The following is a 15,106-nucleotide window of genomic DNA, read 5'->3' as shown; positions in this document are numbered from 1 at the left end:
TGATTTTTTCGTTAATAAAGTTTATCTGGTCATTCTTTTCCTTTATCTTCTGAATTACTTCTCCCACCTGTATCATAATACTGCTAATACTTTCCATTTTCCCTGCTAAGATAGTCTGCAAGAATATTTTTAGTACCTGATATATTTTTAATAATAAAATCATAACAACTAAAAAATGCTTGCCAATTTCTTCTTTTATTTAATTCTGGTAAAGGGTCAATTTTATTGAATATAAATGATCTTACTTGAGTATTATCTGTTCTTACAACAAATTTTGCAGGTAGTAAATGATAATGAAATCTTTTAATTCCTAATTTTACAGCTAATAGTTCCTTTTCATTAATATGATAATTCTTTTCATTGGGTTTCCACGTTCCAGCTGCATATCCACATATTAAAGGGTTTTCTTTATCAATATCATCTTTTTCAAAAGCTACTAATACTGCTCCCCGTCCTATATCACTAGCATCTGTAAATAGTTCTAACTGATCACTATCTTTGGGTAATCGTAGTTTAGGTAAATTTTCTACCTTTGTTTTTAATGCTCTTATTGCATTTGTATGATCTTCCTTCCACTCAAAAGTTTTATTTTTCTTTATTAAATCTTGTAGTGGTTTTCTTAATTTTGGTAAATCTTTTATATAATCTGAAGCGTAATTTACTATTCCTAAGAATTGTTGTACTTCTTTTTTATTTTCTAAAATTCTTTATTTTTGTTGATATATGTTCTTGTAATTGAATTCCTTCAGAGTCTATAATATATCCTAAATATTCTATTTTGTGTTTAAATATTTCTGATTTCTTTTCTGATAATAATATTCCATGTTTTCTAATAGTCTGAATAAATATATCTAGATGTTTTGAATGATCTGTTAAATTATCACTAAATATTAATATATCATCTATATATACTAGAATAAAATCATTCATTTCTCTAAATATTTTATCCATTCTTCTTTGGAATATTTGTGGAGCTGTTCTTAATCCAAATGGTAGTACTATCCATTCATAATGTCCTTGTGGAACGCTAAATGCTGTTAAACATCTAGATTCCTTTGTTAATTTTATTTGTCAGTATCCACTTTTACAATCAAATTTACTAAACCATTTTTTATTACTCGTTTGGTTGATTAAATTTCTTTTATATGGTAAAAAATATCCATCAAATATAGTCTTTTTATTTAGTTCTCGATAATCTATTACCATTCTAGCTTTTCCTCTTTTTACTTCATTATGATTTCTTACTAAAAACGCTGGGCTACTATGCGGACTTTTATTTTCTTGTATTAGTCCTAAGTTTAATAATTCTTTTATTTGAACTCCTAACTCCTTTTGATCTGTTGGGCTATATCTTATTGGTCTGTTTCTAATTATATCATTAGGGTTTATTAGTTTTATTTCAGCATATATTTTTTCTTTTTCCCATAACTTCATTGGATGTTCTCCAAAATTTATTTCTAAGGCCTTTAAATATTTTTGTTTTAATAGTTCTAAATTCATTTTTCTTTCTGTTTTAATATTACTTATTTCTATTGATTTTACAGGTATTATTCTTTTTAATACTATCCATTTTTCGCAAGGTGTTAGCAAACTTATCCTATCTTGTTTTATTATTTGAGTTTTAAAAGAATCTAAAAAGTTATTTCCTAGTAACATTTGTTGTTTCATATTATTTTCTTGGTATATTATAGGTAACCTAAACCTTATTTTTCCTAATATAAATCTTACATTTTCTGCTATTATATCTATCTCTTTTTTATGGTTATTGAATCATGTTACTATTATTCTATTTTTTGTACGTTTCCATTTGTGTTGAGTAAATACTTCTTCTTTAGCTAAACAAATATCTGCTTCGCTATCTATAAATATCTTTTGTTTTATATATTTCGTAGGTTTATATTCTACCTGTGCTTCAATATATATAGCTACCATTTTATTCTATTCAGTAGTTAAACTTTCATTATTACTATCATTTTCATTTATGTAATTTATTTCTTCTGGTTTTGTTTCACTTATATAGAATACTTCTTCATCATACCAGTTATTGTTATCTTCTCTTATGTATTCTAGTTTCATTATTAATTCGGTGGTATCTATGTATTTTACTCCTTTTTGCTGTAATTTAGGACACTTATTCGCATAATTTCCCTTTTCATTACAATTCCAACATTTACAATCTGCTATTTTTGTTTTATTTCTTTTTCTAAACTTTCTCTTATATCTAAATCTCTTTCTATTTTCAGGAGTATTTCTATATTTTTTAAATTTTCTTCTTTTAAATCTTCGATTAAATGGTTTATAAGGTCTATAGGTTTTTTTTGTTTTCTATAATATTCATTTTGATTATTATAATCTAGTTTCCTATATTTCTTATACTTCTTTCTAGTTTTATAATCTTGATTATCACATCCAAATATTAATTTTTTCTCCGTAAAATTACAGATTTCTCTTAATCCTTGTTTTTTATCCTTTTTAATTTTCTGTTGAATTCTATATTCTTCACATTTTCGAGTTAAATATGCTCTTAATAATCTAATTCTTTCTCCTAATGTATTTTCTTTAGGTTCTAGATTATTATATTCTTTAGTTATTTCGGTATTATAAGGTGAAGGTAGATGATCATAATACAGTTGTTGATATACTAAGCTTTCATTAGGTAAAAACTTAGCTTCATAAAAGAATTTAGTAAAACTTATAGTATATTCTGGTAATTTACTAATCCTACAACATTTCATATTATTTAGATACATTGTTATTTCTAATTTTCTTTCTACTGTTATATTTTCTTGAGCTACAAACCATCTTTCTCCTAGAAATTCTCTTTTTAATAATATATCAAATGCGTTTAACGTATCTTTCCAGCTTCTAGCATACGTTCTTACTTGTCCCTTTAATTCATAAATAATATTTTCTAACCAAAATGCTGCTTTTCCTATAATTGTATTTGATATTAGTTCAAAAACATAATCCAGATCTTCTATATTTTTTGAATTCATTAAGGCTATATACATCCCTAAATTCCAGTCTTTTATTCTTCTACTTATTTCTTGATCGTCGTAGACATTATCTAAATCTAGAAAATATCCATTTATATTTATTCCTTGGTGTATTGATCCTATGAAGTCTTGTACTTCATTTTGTTGTCCTATAGGTATATTTCCTGGCATTTTAATATTATTTTTAGTTATTATATGATCTTCTATTTCTTCTTCTGGGTATGCATCGTTATCTGTTTCGGTTTCATAATTTGTTTGTTTATGTGAAGTTTCTCTTTCTTCAATATCACTTTCATCGCTTTTCTCTTCATTTGTTATTATTGCATTTACGGTTTTTCCGAGGGCTTCTAATATTTCTTTATTTTCTTTTATTACTATTTCCTTTTCCTCATTATCTGATTCCTCTAAGTAATTTAATCCTTCTTCTCCTAGATTACTATCTGATTTACTTGTATTACTGCTCTCATCTTGTTCTTTGTTCGTTTCTGAATTACTATCGTCAGACTTAATAATTTCCTTTTCTTTTAATTCTATTTTTAATTGATTAATCTCATTTTTTAAATTATCTATTTCTTTTAATACATTTATTACTTCTAACTTTGTTTCTTTTAATTCTTTCTTTTGGGTTTTATATTTTTTTTTATAAAATTTATATTTATTTAACCATTCTATATTAGTTTTAGTTTTTAATTTAGCATTTTCTTTTCTTAATTCTTTTAGTTCATTTTCTCTTATTTCTTGTTTTATAGGTTCATATTTTTGTCTTTCTTTTTCCAGTAACTTTTTTCCATGTTTTTTAAGAAATGTTATAGCACTATGTTCTGTTATAGACATTTTCCTAGAATTTTCCTGATTTGTGAAGCTCTGCTAAACCATTTATTGTTCTTTTAACCCCTATAGTTATTTTCGGTTTTGATTTGCTTATATCCATTAATATAGGTTCTTTAGTTCTTCCTATTACTGTTATAGGTACTAGTTCTGGTTCTTCTGTTTCGTCTTTAATTATTTTCTTTTCTTTATTTTGTTCTAAACTATTTTGTATAATAGTTAACTTATCTAATATTTGTTTAAAGATTGGGATTTCTGATATATTCCATAACGCTGTTATTTCTTCCTTAATTATCTTTCTACTAATTTCTTGATTTTCTTCCATCTTTTTTAATATAGCGTTTAAACTTTCCTTTATAAATATTTCGTTCCAAAGATCTTTTATTTGGTTTTCAGTATTATTCATATTTATAGACTCGTTTTCTCCATTCTCCTTTAATTATCCATATTTTTCTTTTCTTACCTTTTATTTTCTCTAATTCTTTTACTTCTTCCTCTAGTTTTTCTTTTTCTTTTAAGTACTGTAGTTCTTTTTCTTGAGACATAATTAATGTTTCTTTTATTATCTTATTAATAGTTTCTATTTCATCTTTCTTTTCATTTATTTCCTTTTCAGGGTTCATATTCTGTCTATAAATCTTAGTTTATTCTGATCATTTATTTCTATTCCTTCATTGGTTATATTATATTTTATTTCATTTAAGAAATCCATTCCTAATAATAGTTGATAACTAACGTCATTTTCTATTACTCCTAGGCTTATATTATATTCTAAGTCTAAAATTTTTAATCTTAATTTTATACCTTTTGTTATTATTGTCTCTCGAACTATTTGGTTCAATTATTATTTGAGGTTCTATTTCCTCACATTTGTTTGAGTCAACTTCAGTTATATGTATTTGACTTTTTGTTGCTCCGGTATTTATTTCTGTTATGACTTCTTTGGCAAATATTCCATTAAATATTATTGTTTTTATTCGTAATTTATCTGATTCGTAACACGGTAATTTTATTAAATCTAATTTTCTACTGGTCATACTCATTGATCTAACTAATTTTATAGGGTTGTGTTCTCTTCTAAAACTTAATCTAGATCCTTCTAATATTGGTTTAATTCTTTGTGTTGGAATTATTTGTCTATTACTAAAGTCTATTGTAAATTCTTCTGGGATTGTTATTTGAGATTCTTCTTTATGTTCATTTTTTTCTAATATATCATTATATAATTTTGGTACTATTATTCCTAATTCCGTTTGTTTCTTTACATTATGGTTTCCAGTCATAGCATATACTATTTTAGTTTCTATACTAATTACTTTACTTCCCTTTTGCATTTTTATTCCATCCAATTTATAATATAATGTTAAAGATCTTTCTTTATTTTCATCTCTTAATGATATGCTAAAATCAGGTTGTATTATAAATTTTAATTTCTGATATATTAAGTTTCCTTTTACCACTGCTATTAATGAATCTTGTATATTTCCTATTATTCTATCGTCTAGTACATATATTTGTATAGGAGTATCAATATTTTTCTGAAAATATACTTTTATTGTAAATTCTATTGCTCCAAAATAAATATTTTTTAGTTTATTTGCTTCTTTTTGTTTTAATTTAGATAGTTCTCTTTTTATCAAACCATCTGTTATTAAATTTATTTTTGCTTTTCCATTTATTGTATCTATATCTATTATATTTTCATGTTTTTGAACTATATATCTAACTTCTTTATTTCTTTCAAAATATGATGTTTTGAATATCTTTTTTATTGTTAGTTCTTCTGTTTCACTTTGGATTTGATTATATATATCTGGTTTAAAACTTAGAGTTTGTGATGTTCCTTCTTCGTATTCATCCATTTGATAATATACATCCAAAGTCTAAGTTTTAAACCAGTATTTACTCAACACAAATGGAAACGTACAAAAAATAGAATAATAGTAACAGGATTCAATAACCATAAAAAAAAGATAGATATAATAGCAGAAAATGTAAGATTTATATTAGGAAAAATAAGGTTTAGGTTACCTATAATATACCAAGAAAATAATATGAAACAACAAATGTTACTAGGAAATAACTTTTTAGATTCTTTTAAAACTCAAATAATAAAACAAGATAGGATAATTTTGCTAACACCTTGCGAAAAATGGATAGTATTAAAAAGAATAATACCTGTAAAATCAATAGAAATAAGTAATATTAAAACAGAAAGAAAAATGAATTTAGAACTATTAAAACAAAAATATTTAAAGGCCTTAGAAATAAATTTTGGAGAACATCCAATGAAGTTATGGGAAAAAGAAAAAATATATGCTGAAATAAAACTAATAAACCCTAATGATATAATTAGAAACAGACCAATAAGATATAGCCCAACAGATCAAAAGGAGTTAGGAGTTCAAATAAAAGAATTATTAAACTTAGGACTAATACAAGAAAGTAAAAGTCCGCATAGTAGCCCAGCGTTTTTAGTAAGAAATCATAATGAAGTAAAAAGAGGAAAAGCTAGAATGGTAATAGATTATCGAGAACTAAATAAAAAGACTATATTTGATGGATATTTTTTACCATATAAAAGAAATTTAATCAACCAAACGAGTAATAAAAAATGGTTTAGTAAATTTGATTGTAAAAGTGGATACTGGCAAATAAAATTAACAAAGGAATCTAGATGTTTAACAGCATTTAGCGTTCCACAAGGACATTATGAATGGATAGTACTACCATTTGGATTAAGAACAGCTCCACAAATATTCCAAAGAATAATGGATAAAATATTTAGAGAAATGAATGATTTTATTCTAGTATATATAGATGATATATTAATATTTAGTGATAATTTAACAGATCATTCAAAACATCTAGATATATTTATTCAGACTATTAGAAAACATGGAATATTATTATCAGAAAAGAAATCAGAAATATTTAAACACAAAATAGAATATTTAGGATATATTATAGACTCTGAAGGAATTCAATTACAAGAATATATATCAACAAAAATAAAGAATTTTAAAGAAATTTTAGAAAATAAAAAAGAAGTACAACAATTCTTAGGAATAGTAAATTACGCTTCAGATTATATAAAAGATTTACCAAAATTAAGAAAACCACTACAAGATTTAATAAAGAAAAATAAAACTTTTGAGTGGAAGGAAGATCATACAAATGCAATAAGAGCATTAAAAACAAAGGTAGAAAATTTACCTAAACTACGATTACCCAAAGATAGTGATCAGTTAGAACTATTTACAGATGCTAGTGATATAGGACGGGGAGCAGTATTAGTAGCTTTTGAAAAAGATGATATTGATAAAGAAAACCCTTTAATATGTGGATATGCAGCTGGAACGTGGAAACCCAATGAAAAGAATTATCATATTAATGAAAAGGAACTATTAGCTGTAAAATTAGGAATTAAAAGATTTCATTATCATTTACTACCTGCAAAATTTGTTGTAAGAACAGATAATACTCAAGTAAGATCATTTATATTCAATAAAATTGACCCTTTACCAGAATTAAATAAAAGAAGAAATTGGCAAGCATTTTTTAGTTGTTATGATTTTATTATTAAAAATATATCAGGTACTAAAAATATTCTTGTAGACTATCTTAGCAGGGAAAATGGAAAGTATTAGCAGTATTATGATACAGGTGGGAGAAGTAATTCAGAAGATAAAGGAAAAGAATGACCAGATAAACTTTATTAACGAAGAAATCAGCCAACTTACTACTACTTTAGAAGGAAAACTCAGAATATTAAACAACCTTCAAAAAACCCCAGAAACCTTTGTATCAAGATTAGCCAGTACTCCTACTATCAAAACAATAACCATACCAGATAATACTATCAACGCCATTACCCTAAAGGATCGTGTAACCTTTACCAAAGAATATACCGAGTCCTTTGAAAAGATACAAAAGTACTATGATTATAAAACCAATACTACAATCCTGAGAAATGGGAAATTTGGAAAATACCCAAGGTATATCTGTAGGGAAAACGCAGATTCAACTGTAGTAAAAAACCTATTACTCTTAGGATTTATTAACAAAATAATGGTAGATGAAACCTTATCAAGTATAGCACAACTACCATCAACTATAACACAAAGCCTTCAATCTTACATGAATTCATACGGACCAGGAGGAATTTATGGTATACAGGTTTTTGATGCCTGTACTGACTTAACAGGAAAACCCATATTACTCTGTCAAATATTTAAGTATGGCAGGAATACTACTATAGAAGGTGAAAATACTAGCCTAAAGACGGACATGGCATGTACAATAGAGCAATTTGGCGACTGGTTGTGTAACAAGAGAGCAATCGGCATAGCAACATTGAAGTCTAAACTTGAAGATATGATACGAGGAGGAAAGGCATGTATCATTGGCACAAGTAAAGGTGGATTAGCAGAAGAAATACTAACTATTTATTATAATAATGATATAATTAGCAGAGATACTACAGCTTTGAACGAAATGCATGCAAGATTATCAGATTTAAAGCACAATCATGCTCAGAAGACAAAGGAAATTTATCAGAATTTATTATCAGGCCAAAGACGGAGACCAGTGGCAACTCTAAAGAATATAGCAACAAAAGAAGAAGGATGTTCTGATCCCTTTGCATAGATATTTGTTAGGCCCTGAAAGGGTGACCTAACCATATAATACAATGTAATACTATTTGATGAAAGTTAGGCCCAATAGAGTTTGGTGACCTAACAATGTAATAATAACGATGAATTGATAGGCCCAATGAGAATTGGTGACCTATGGATATTACAAATGATATTTCGGCCCAATGAGAATTGGTGACTGAAAGCATATTACAAATGATATTTCGGCCCAATGAGAATTGGTGACTGAAAGCATATTACAAATGATATTTCGGCCCAATAAGAATTGGTGACTGAAAACATATTACAAATGACACTACGACCCAAATTATATTGGTGACTGTAAAAAATCAATAATTTTCAGGAAAAAGAAAAAGACAGCAGCAACAAAGAAGAAAGGTTACTAGAAGAAAAAGACAGCAGCAGAAAAGACAAGGACATTTACCAGAAATTTTATCTCTAAAGTCAAAAAGAAGGTGGAATGGCAGACAAATTACAGAAAGTGGATTCAGCTTTTGAAAAAGAGGAAAGAAAAAGAACGGAGGAAATTAAAAGGGAATTTTAGAAATAGAAATTAGTAGAATCAACAGAGATGGGAAAACTCTATAAAAGCCATCTTGTAAATCATTAAGAGGGGGATATCGAAAGTTTTCATTAATAGAAATGGCTGATTATAAATTTTCTATGAGTAGCTAAACCCTTTACTCTACAATCTCTATACAAGAAAATATTGTGAGATCGAAGTAAATATTATACTATGTCTATGTTTAGTAATTGTTAAGACAGATATAATATTTTATTAAGTGTTTTAGAGGATATCCCAAGGCGATCCCAAGGTCAGGCTATATCCCGAAGCAAGGAAGCGAGAAGGGAAGGAGAGCCAAGACAGGTTGACAGCCATAGGTGATCTAGGATACTTATAAGGTATTATTCTGAATTTATGATTGCTAAATTATGATATTAGTAGAATGTTTATGGAACAGATCACAATATGAGTATTGTTATGAGGTTGTAGACATTTAAATGAAATATGTTGATTTTTGGATTTAATCATGAATATAATTGTTTATTATATATCTGTGTGTCTTCCCTCTTTAGGGTTAACAGATATAAAAAACGATCCCCACGAATCTGGTATCAGAGCTAGAAAATAGGCCGGAAAAATGAACAGTAAATTACTGTAGCAAAATTTCGGAATGAATAGTAACCGATGAATAGTAAAAATGAATAGTAATAGTAAAAATGAAATATTAAATTAAATGAGACCTCCAGCAAAATTACTAAAAAATAAGAATAAAAGCTATAAATCTAAAATAATAGCAAATCTATTAATTTATTTTATAGTAGAGAATAAAGAAACGAAACAAATGTGTAAGAAAAATCTATATAGACAATTAATATATTTATATAAATAAAATAAATATTATATTTATGGAAGATTATAAGTTAGAGAGTATTAAACTAATAGCAGATAAAAACTTTACTTTTAATAAAGATATAAATCAACATATTGAAAGTTGTAAAATAAGTATGCAAATAATAAATGAAAAATTAGATATTATAGTTAGATTACGAACAATGTTGGAAGAGAGAGACGAAAAAATTAGAAGACTAGAAGAAGAAAAACTTTTAATAAAACGAGAAAAATTTATTAAAGAAACTAATTTAGAAATTCAAATAAAAGAAGTATTAACTGAACAATATAAATTAATAAATGATTTGAGGCAAAAAAAAATTTTAAAAATGAATTGGATAGATCCAAATGCAATAACTAGAAATAATAGAAAAATAAAAGAATTAATAAAAAATCAAGAAAAACTAGAAATAGAACTAGATAAATTGCAAGAAAGAAAAAATAAAATTGAATGGACAAGAGAAAATAGGGATGAAATAATAAGATGTTATCAACAACTTGGAAATATGATAATAACATTTAGAAATAATAAACTAAGAATTCAAGGACTTAAAAGAATAATTTTATCAAGTAATATAACTGGATAATAATACAGTTTGAAAAATGTCATTAGAGAAATCAAGTGAAACACAAGATGTATATTATCAAATGGATGAATACGAAGAAGGAACATCACAAACTCTAAGTTTTAAACCAGATATATATAATCAAATCCAAAGTGAAACAGAAGAACTAACAATAAAAAACGATCCCCACGAATAGGAACAAATGTATTAGGCAAGTTTTCCATTAGAGTCTTTCTCTATTATGCACAAACTCTTCAAATAATTTTCTTTAATACAGTATTATCACAGAAAACAATTTAGCAAGTTAAATGAAGTGACAGCTAGATGAGTATTTTAATAACTTTTAAGTTATAAGTTAGTATCATGTCATTTAATGATCCACAAGATTTACCTAGTGGCCTACAAATCCTAGAGGTTATAGTACTGAAACACTAGACTTGCAAACTACATTAAAATACCGTATATTTTTATTATATATGATTAAATAAATTAGTGTCCCTCTGAACAAAATTGATGCATGCGAGAATTGTTACCAAGTATTTTAATGTACGAAGTGAGAACCCTTTTGTGTTGGACAAGTGATCCACAAGGCTTCCAGGAGTTGCAACCTGCAATGGAGAATTGACGCGTCACACGATTGATACAACACCATTTCTACATTCCTATTGCATATTATTATTTTTTTCAAGCACACTTAGGTATGTCCAATCTACTAGTACTTAGAGATTGATGAAAAAATATTTGATGACTGTACACATTTTATAGAGTATTGGGCATCAATAACTAAAAAAAATTCTTAGGAGGATATTATCAAGACACCTGCGTGTGGTTGTAACAGTAAAGAGTTCACTACTTTGTAGATTACTTCAGTATTGTTACATTATCTTCTCCTCACTAATAGGACCTTGATCAACCCCGGATGATTTTTTTTTTGTGCAAAGCAATCAGAGAGCTTAAGTACTTAGTGTAAAAAGTATACAACTACAAAAGATTGCTGGTTCACACACAGTGAAGAGTGAAGACAATCCCCTCTTTGACTAGATCCTCAACTAGCTTATTAAATCATGGGATATCACAATTCACGTGTATATAATGGCAAATCTTAGGAACGCTTACATATTTATCAGGCTTGACAAAATATGTAATAAAATGAGATCACTAACAATAGGTAATATTACAATATCTAACAAACCTGCATTACTTAGAGAAAGCACATGTCTTGACATAAGATGTTGTAATAAAATAAGATGAAAAATAATAGGTAATATAGCTATATCTAACAAACCTACATTACTCCTAGAAAGCACATGATCCAGTCCTGAACTCTAAATAATATGCAGATTGCAGAAGATGCATTAGAAACTTTAGATTATCATCCTAAAATTGACACTGATACACAGCTAACTAATAAAATGTTTGGAGAGGATGCCATAGCATCATCCACAGCGTCTCGTTTGTCAAATAATATATTCCTTTTCATTACGATAGTATAATTAACCAGTTGCTCAATTAACATGTTACTAATAAGTAAAGAGTTACAATATATTCCCAAGGTTGCTTATTTTTATCGATTGTACTCGAAAGATAGTAAGTTCGACAAGACCTCAAAGAACAACTTGAAAACTTACAATAATGTGTGGTCGCTTTCCAAGGGAAATGCTCTGTTGCACTTGATCCACCCCTCCAACAAGCTGCATCATTTGTAAGTCAATAACTAGTTAGACCTTTTAGTTTCAAATTTAAGGAAATAATAATAAACTTTCTATAGAATGGTATTTATAAGATCAGACTCTTGAAATATAGGTATGAAAAAAAGCAGGTGATGTAACTAGGTGAAGAGGGAATCACACATTACTTAGTTATGCAACGTTATGAGTGAAAAAACACTGCAATTAACATGTAATAAATGGCTAAAAACAAACAACAAACTTGCAGATGATTTCCGAAAATTGACATGCCACATATAAACACAATCATTTATTAAAAGACTCACCACAGTACACTTCACACCAATACCGGAACCCAATGCTTCAAACTGTTCAGCAATCTGGATTGCAAGTTCCCTGGATTGAAGGCACGCCATTGAGTAAAAATATACAGATGCCTCGACCCAAGAGATTTTGACTAACAAATAACATAACAAACCTGGTTGGTGAAAGCACACAGGCGTAGAAGGCTTGTGGATTTTCTAGAAGGGATTGAAGAATAGGAATGGCAAAAGCTCCGGTTTTACCGGATCCAGTTTGGGCAAGCCCAATCAGGTCTTTTCCTAAAAATACAAAAAACCATAGTATTGCATCAAACAACTGATGAGTAACAATATCATGAGAGAATCACTAGGCCATCTTTATTTTGAAGGGCTATAATTCCCGAACTACATCCAATGTACTTAATTTCGAGCAGTTCATATTTAATCACAATTAATTCCAGACATTACTAATTTCACGGAAATGAACTACAAGGGATTGAAACTTAGTCAGTGAGATAATCTATAAATAAAACAGTTAGAAAATAGAATTAAAAGGCTAATAGTCCGGAGATTATAATCCCGTAAAACAAACAACGACCTACACAAAAACGAGGTAGCTGAAAAAACAAAATAACAGAAGTGCAAACCTTCAAGGGCATGAGGGAGTACTAAAGCCTGAATTTTGGAAGGAGTTTTCCAACCGAGATTATCACAAGCCTCAACCAACTGCTCACATACTCCAAGCTCCTTAAAAGAACTCACCTCCTTATCATCTTCCATATTCATATCTATCCCAAAACACACAATTCAACACTAAAATAAAACATAAATTAAAAATCAAAACCAGAAAGTAAATAAACGACATGAACAAAATACTTACATGTATCAATTAAATAATTCGACGCCCAAATCAAAAATTAAAACCTAGGGTTTCCTGTTTTTCGCAGTATAATGAATAGATACAGAGGCAAAAGGTACTATAGGTAAAAATAAATAGAAATTAAGAGATTACCGTGGATTATAAGGCGGTGGTTTGAAGGGTCAAGTGTTGGCGCTGCACAAATGAAGGGAGAAGGAGGCTGGTTCAAATATCTAGGGGTGAGCGAAGAAAAAACGAAACCGGACCGAAAAAACCGACACCGATAAAAATCATAACCGAATCGAACCGACGGAACGATTTGATAACGGTTACGATTTTATTCTTATAATGGAACCAAAAAACCAAACCGCATATAAATAATATAATTTTTATAGTCACTCGTCTAAAACCCGTGTGATGCACGGTTATTTTAAATAATTGTCATTTTATTATTTATATTTGGATATTTTATTAATTATATTTATTAAAAAAGTAAGTATATCTGAATAACTATAAAGATATATCTTTCATTATATTCTAATAACTATTTGTAATAATTAGATTTTAAAATACATAAATTTATACACTCACACGGTAATTAGATACTGAAAACTATATATACAGCCCAATTAAATAAGTCATGCATTTCAATTATTATATTTTTAATTTACAATTACTTAGATTGTTGATAAAATTCAAATATTTTACTAATTTATATGATTACTATTATATCTAATTATATATTTGATTTAAAAATTTCAATGATTATAATTTACGCGATAAAATTACAACCGATTATAATCGGAGATTGAAGTGATTTTTTATTAGTAATTTAGTGTGATATAAGCATATTAGTGCTAATGTTGATATGGTATATATTCTCGAAAACTTTTAGTTTGGGATCAGTTTCAAAACGTATAACGAGAGTCGAGACATATGCAATCTATCAACTAAGGTGGATATGGAAGTATAAGTCAATATCAAATTATTTTCTTTGGTCTTGTAGTTTATAAGAACATGTGCGATACATAGATTATTTTTAATATTTTTATTTATTTATTTATATTTGAAATTTAAAAATATGAAACTTGTCATTTAAGATATTTAATAATATTATTTGATAATAATTAAACATACACATAAACGTATATGTAAATGATATTCTTGAAATAAGATGTATCTTATAAAAAATAATATCATTGACTATGATATATAGTTTAATTGATATTTATAGCCATTTATACAGATGATAATAATGTTTTAATTAGAAGATAAATCTTAATATTGATTATATTACAAATTACCCTTAATTTCATTTTTGTCTTCTTTTTACCCAGATTAATTGTACACGTTATTTTGTTATAATCTAAGACACATTATACCGACTAAATTTAACTAATTATTTTCAACTTTGATTTAATTCGTTTAAACTCAAATATATGATATAATTATTTTAGCCCATCTAAAAATATATTATTTTATTTTATTTGGTCTATAAATTTTTTTAATTTTTCATTTTTTTCTTGGAATAATACTATTAAACTTTTTTAGCTTTTTTGAATAGTATATAATATTTTATTTTGTTATGACATCGTTCCACAAAGTGAAGAATTTTAATAGTGCAGATGCAACAAAATATTATGAAATTATAGAAATAGAAGAAACATATAGTTACACAAGCCCGTTAGTTTAACCAAATCCAAATATATGTATTTAGTTTGTTTGAAATTTTATTTTGGTGCAGATTTAATATTATTTTATTTTAGTGAGGATGAATAATATATTATATTAGTCCAGTTTGAATATTAATTTGTTTTAACCCCATGTAATAAATCAA

General features: G+C 27.3%; 1 protein-coding gene across 1 annotated transcript in view; it reads right to left on the bottom strand.

Annotated features, from left to right (window-relative positions):
* The window catches only part of LOC141723473 (uncharacterized), a 28,333-nt gene extending 14,778 nt beyond the window's left edge, over nt 1–13,555 (bottom strand). Inside the window, exons 1-6 of the mRNA XM_074525292.1 lie at nt 13,423–13,555; nt 13,058–13,198; nt 12,587–12,710; nt 12,435–12,504; nt 12,070–12,132; nt 10,975–11,049 (exon numbers count right to left, since the gene is read on the bottom strand). Of these exons, the coding sequence (XP_074381393.1) occupies nt 10,975–11,049; nt 12,070–12,132; nt 12,435–12,504; nt 12,587–12,710; nt 13,058–13,196 (471 nt within the window). The 5' untranslated portion in view covers nt 13,197–13,198; nt 13,423–13,555. The remainder of the gene's footprint in view (nt 1–10,974; nt 11,050–12,069; nt 12,133–12,434; nt 12,505–12,586; nt 12,711–13,057; nt 13,199–13,422) is intronic.
* Nucleotides 13,556–15,106: the final 1,551 nt, after the last annotated feature.

This window comes from Apium graveolens, chromosome 5 (genome assembly GCF_009905375.1).
Source record: "Apium graveolens cultivar Ventura chromosome 5, ASM990537v1, whole genome shotgun sequence".
In the NCBI taxonomy this organism is placed as follows: Eukaryota; Viridiplantae; Streptophyta; class Magnoliopsida; order Apiales; family Apiaceae; genus Apium; species Apium graveolens.
The sequence above is the reverse complement of the archived record's forward strand: the minus strand, read 5'-3'. Positions and strand labels throughout refer to the sequence as shown.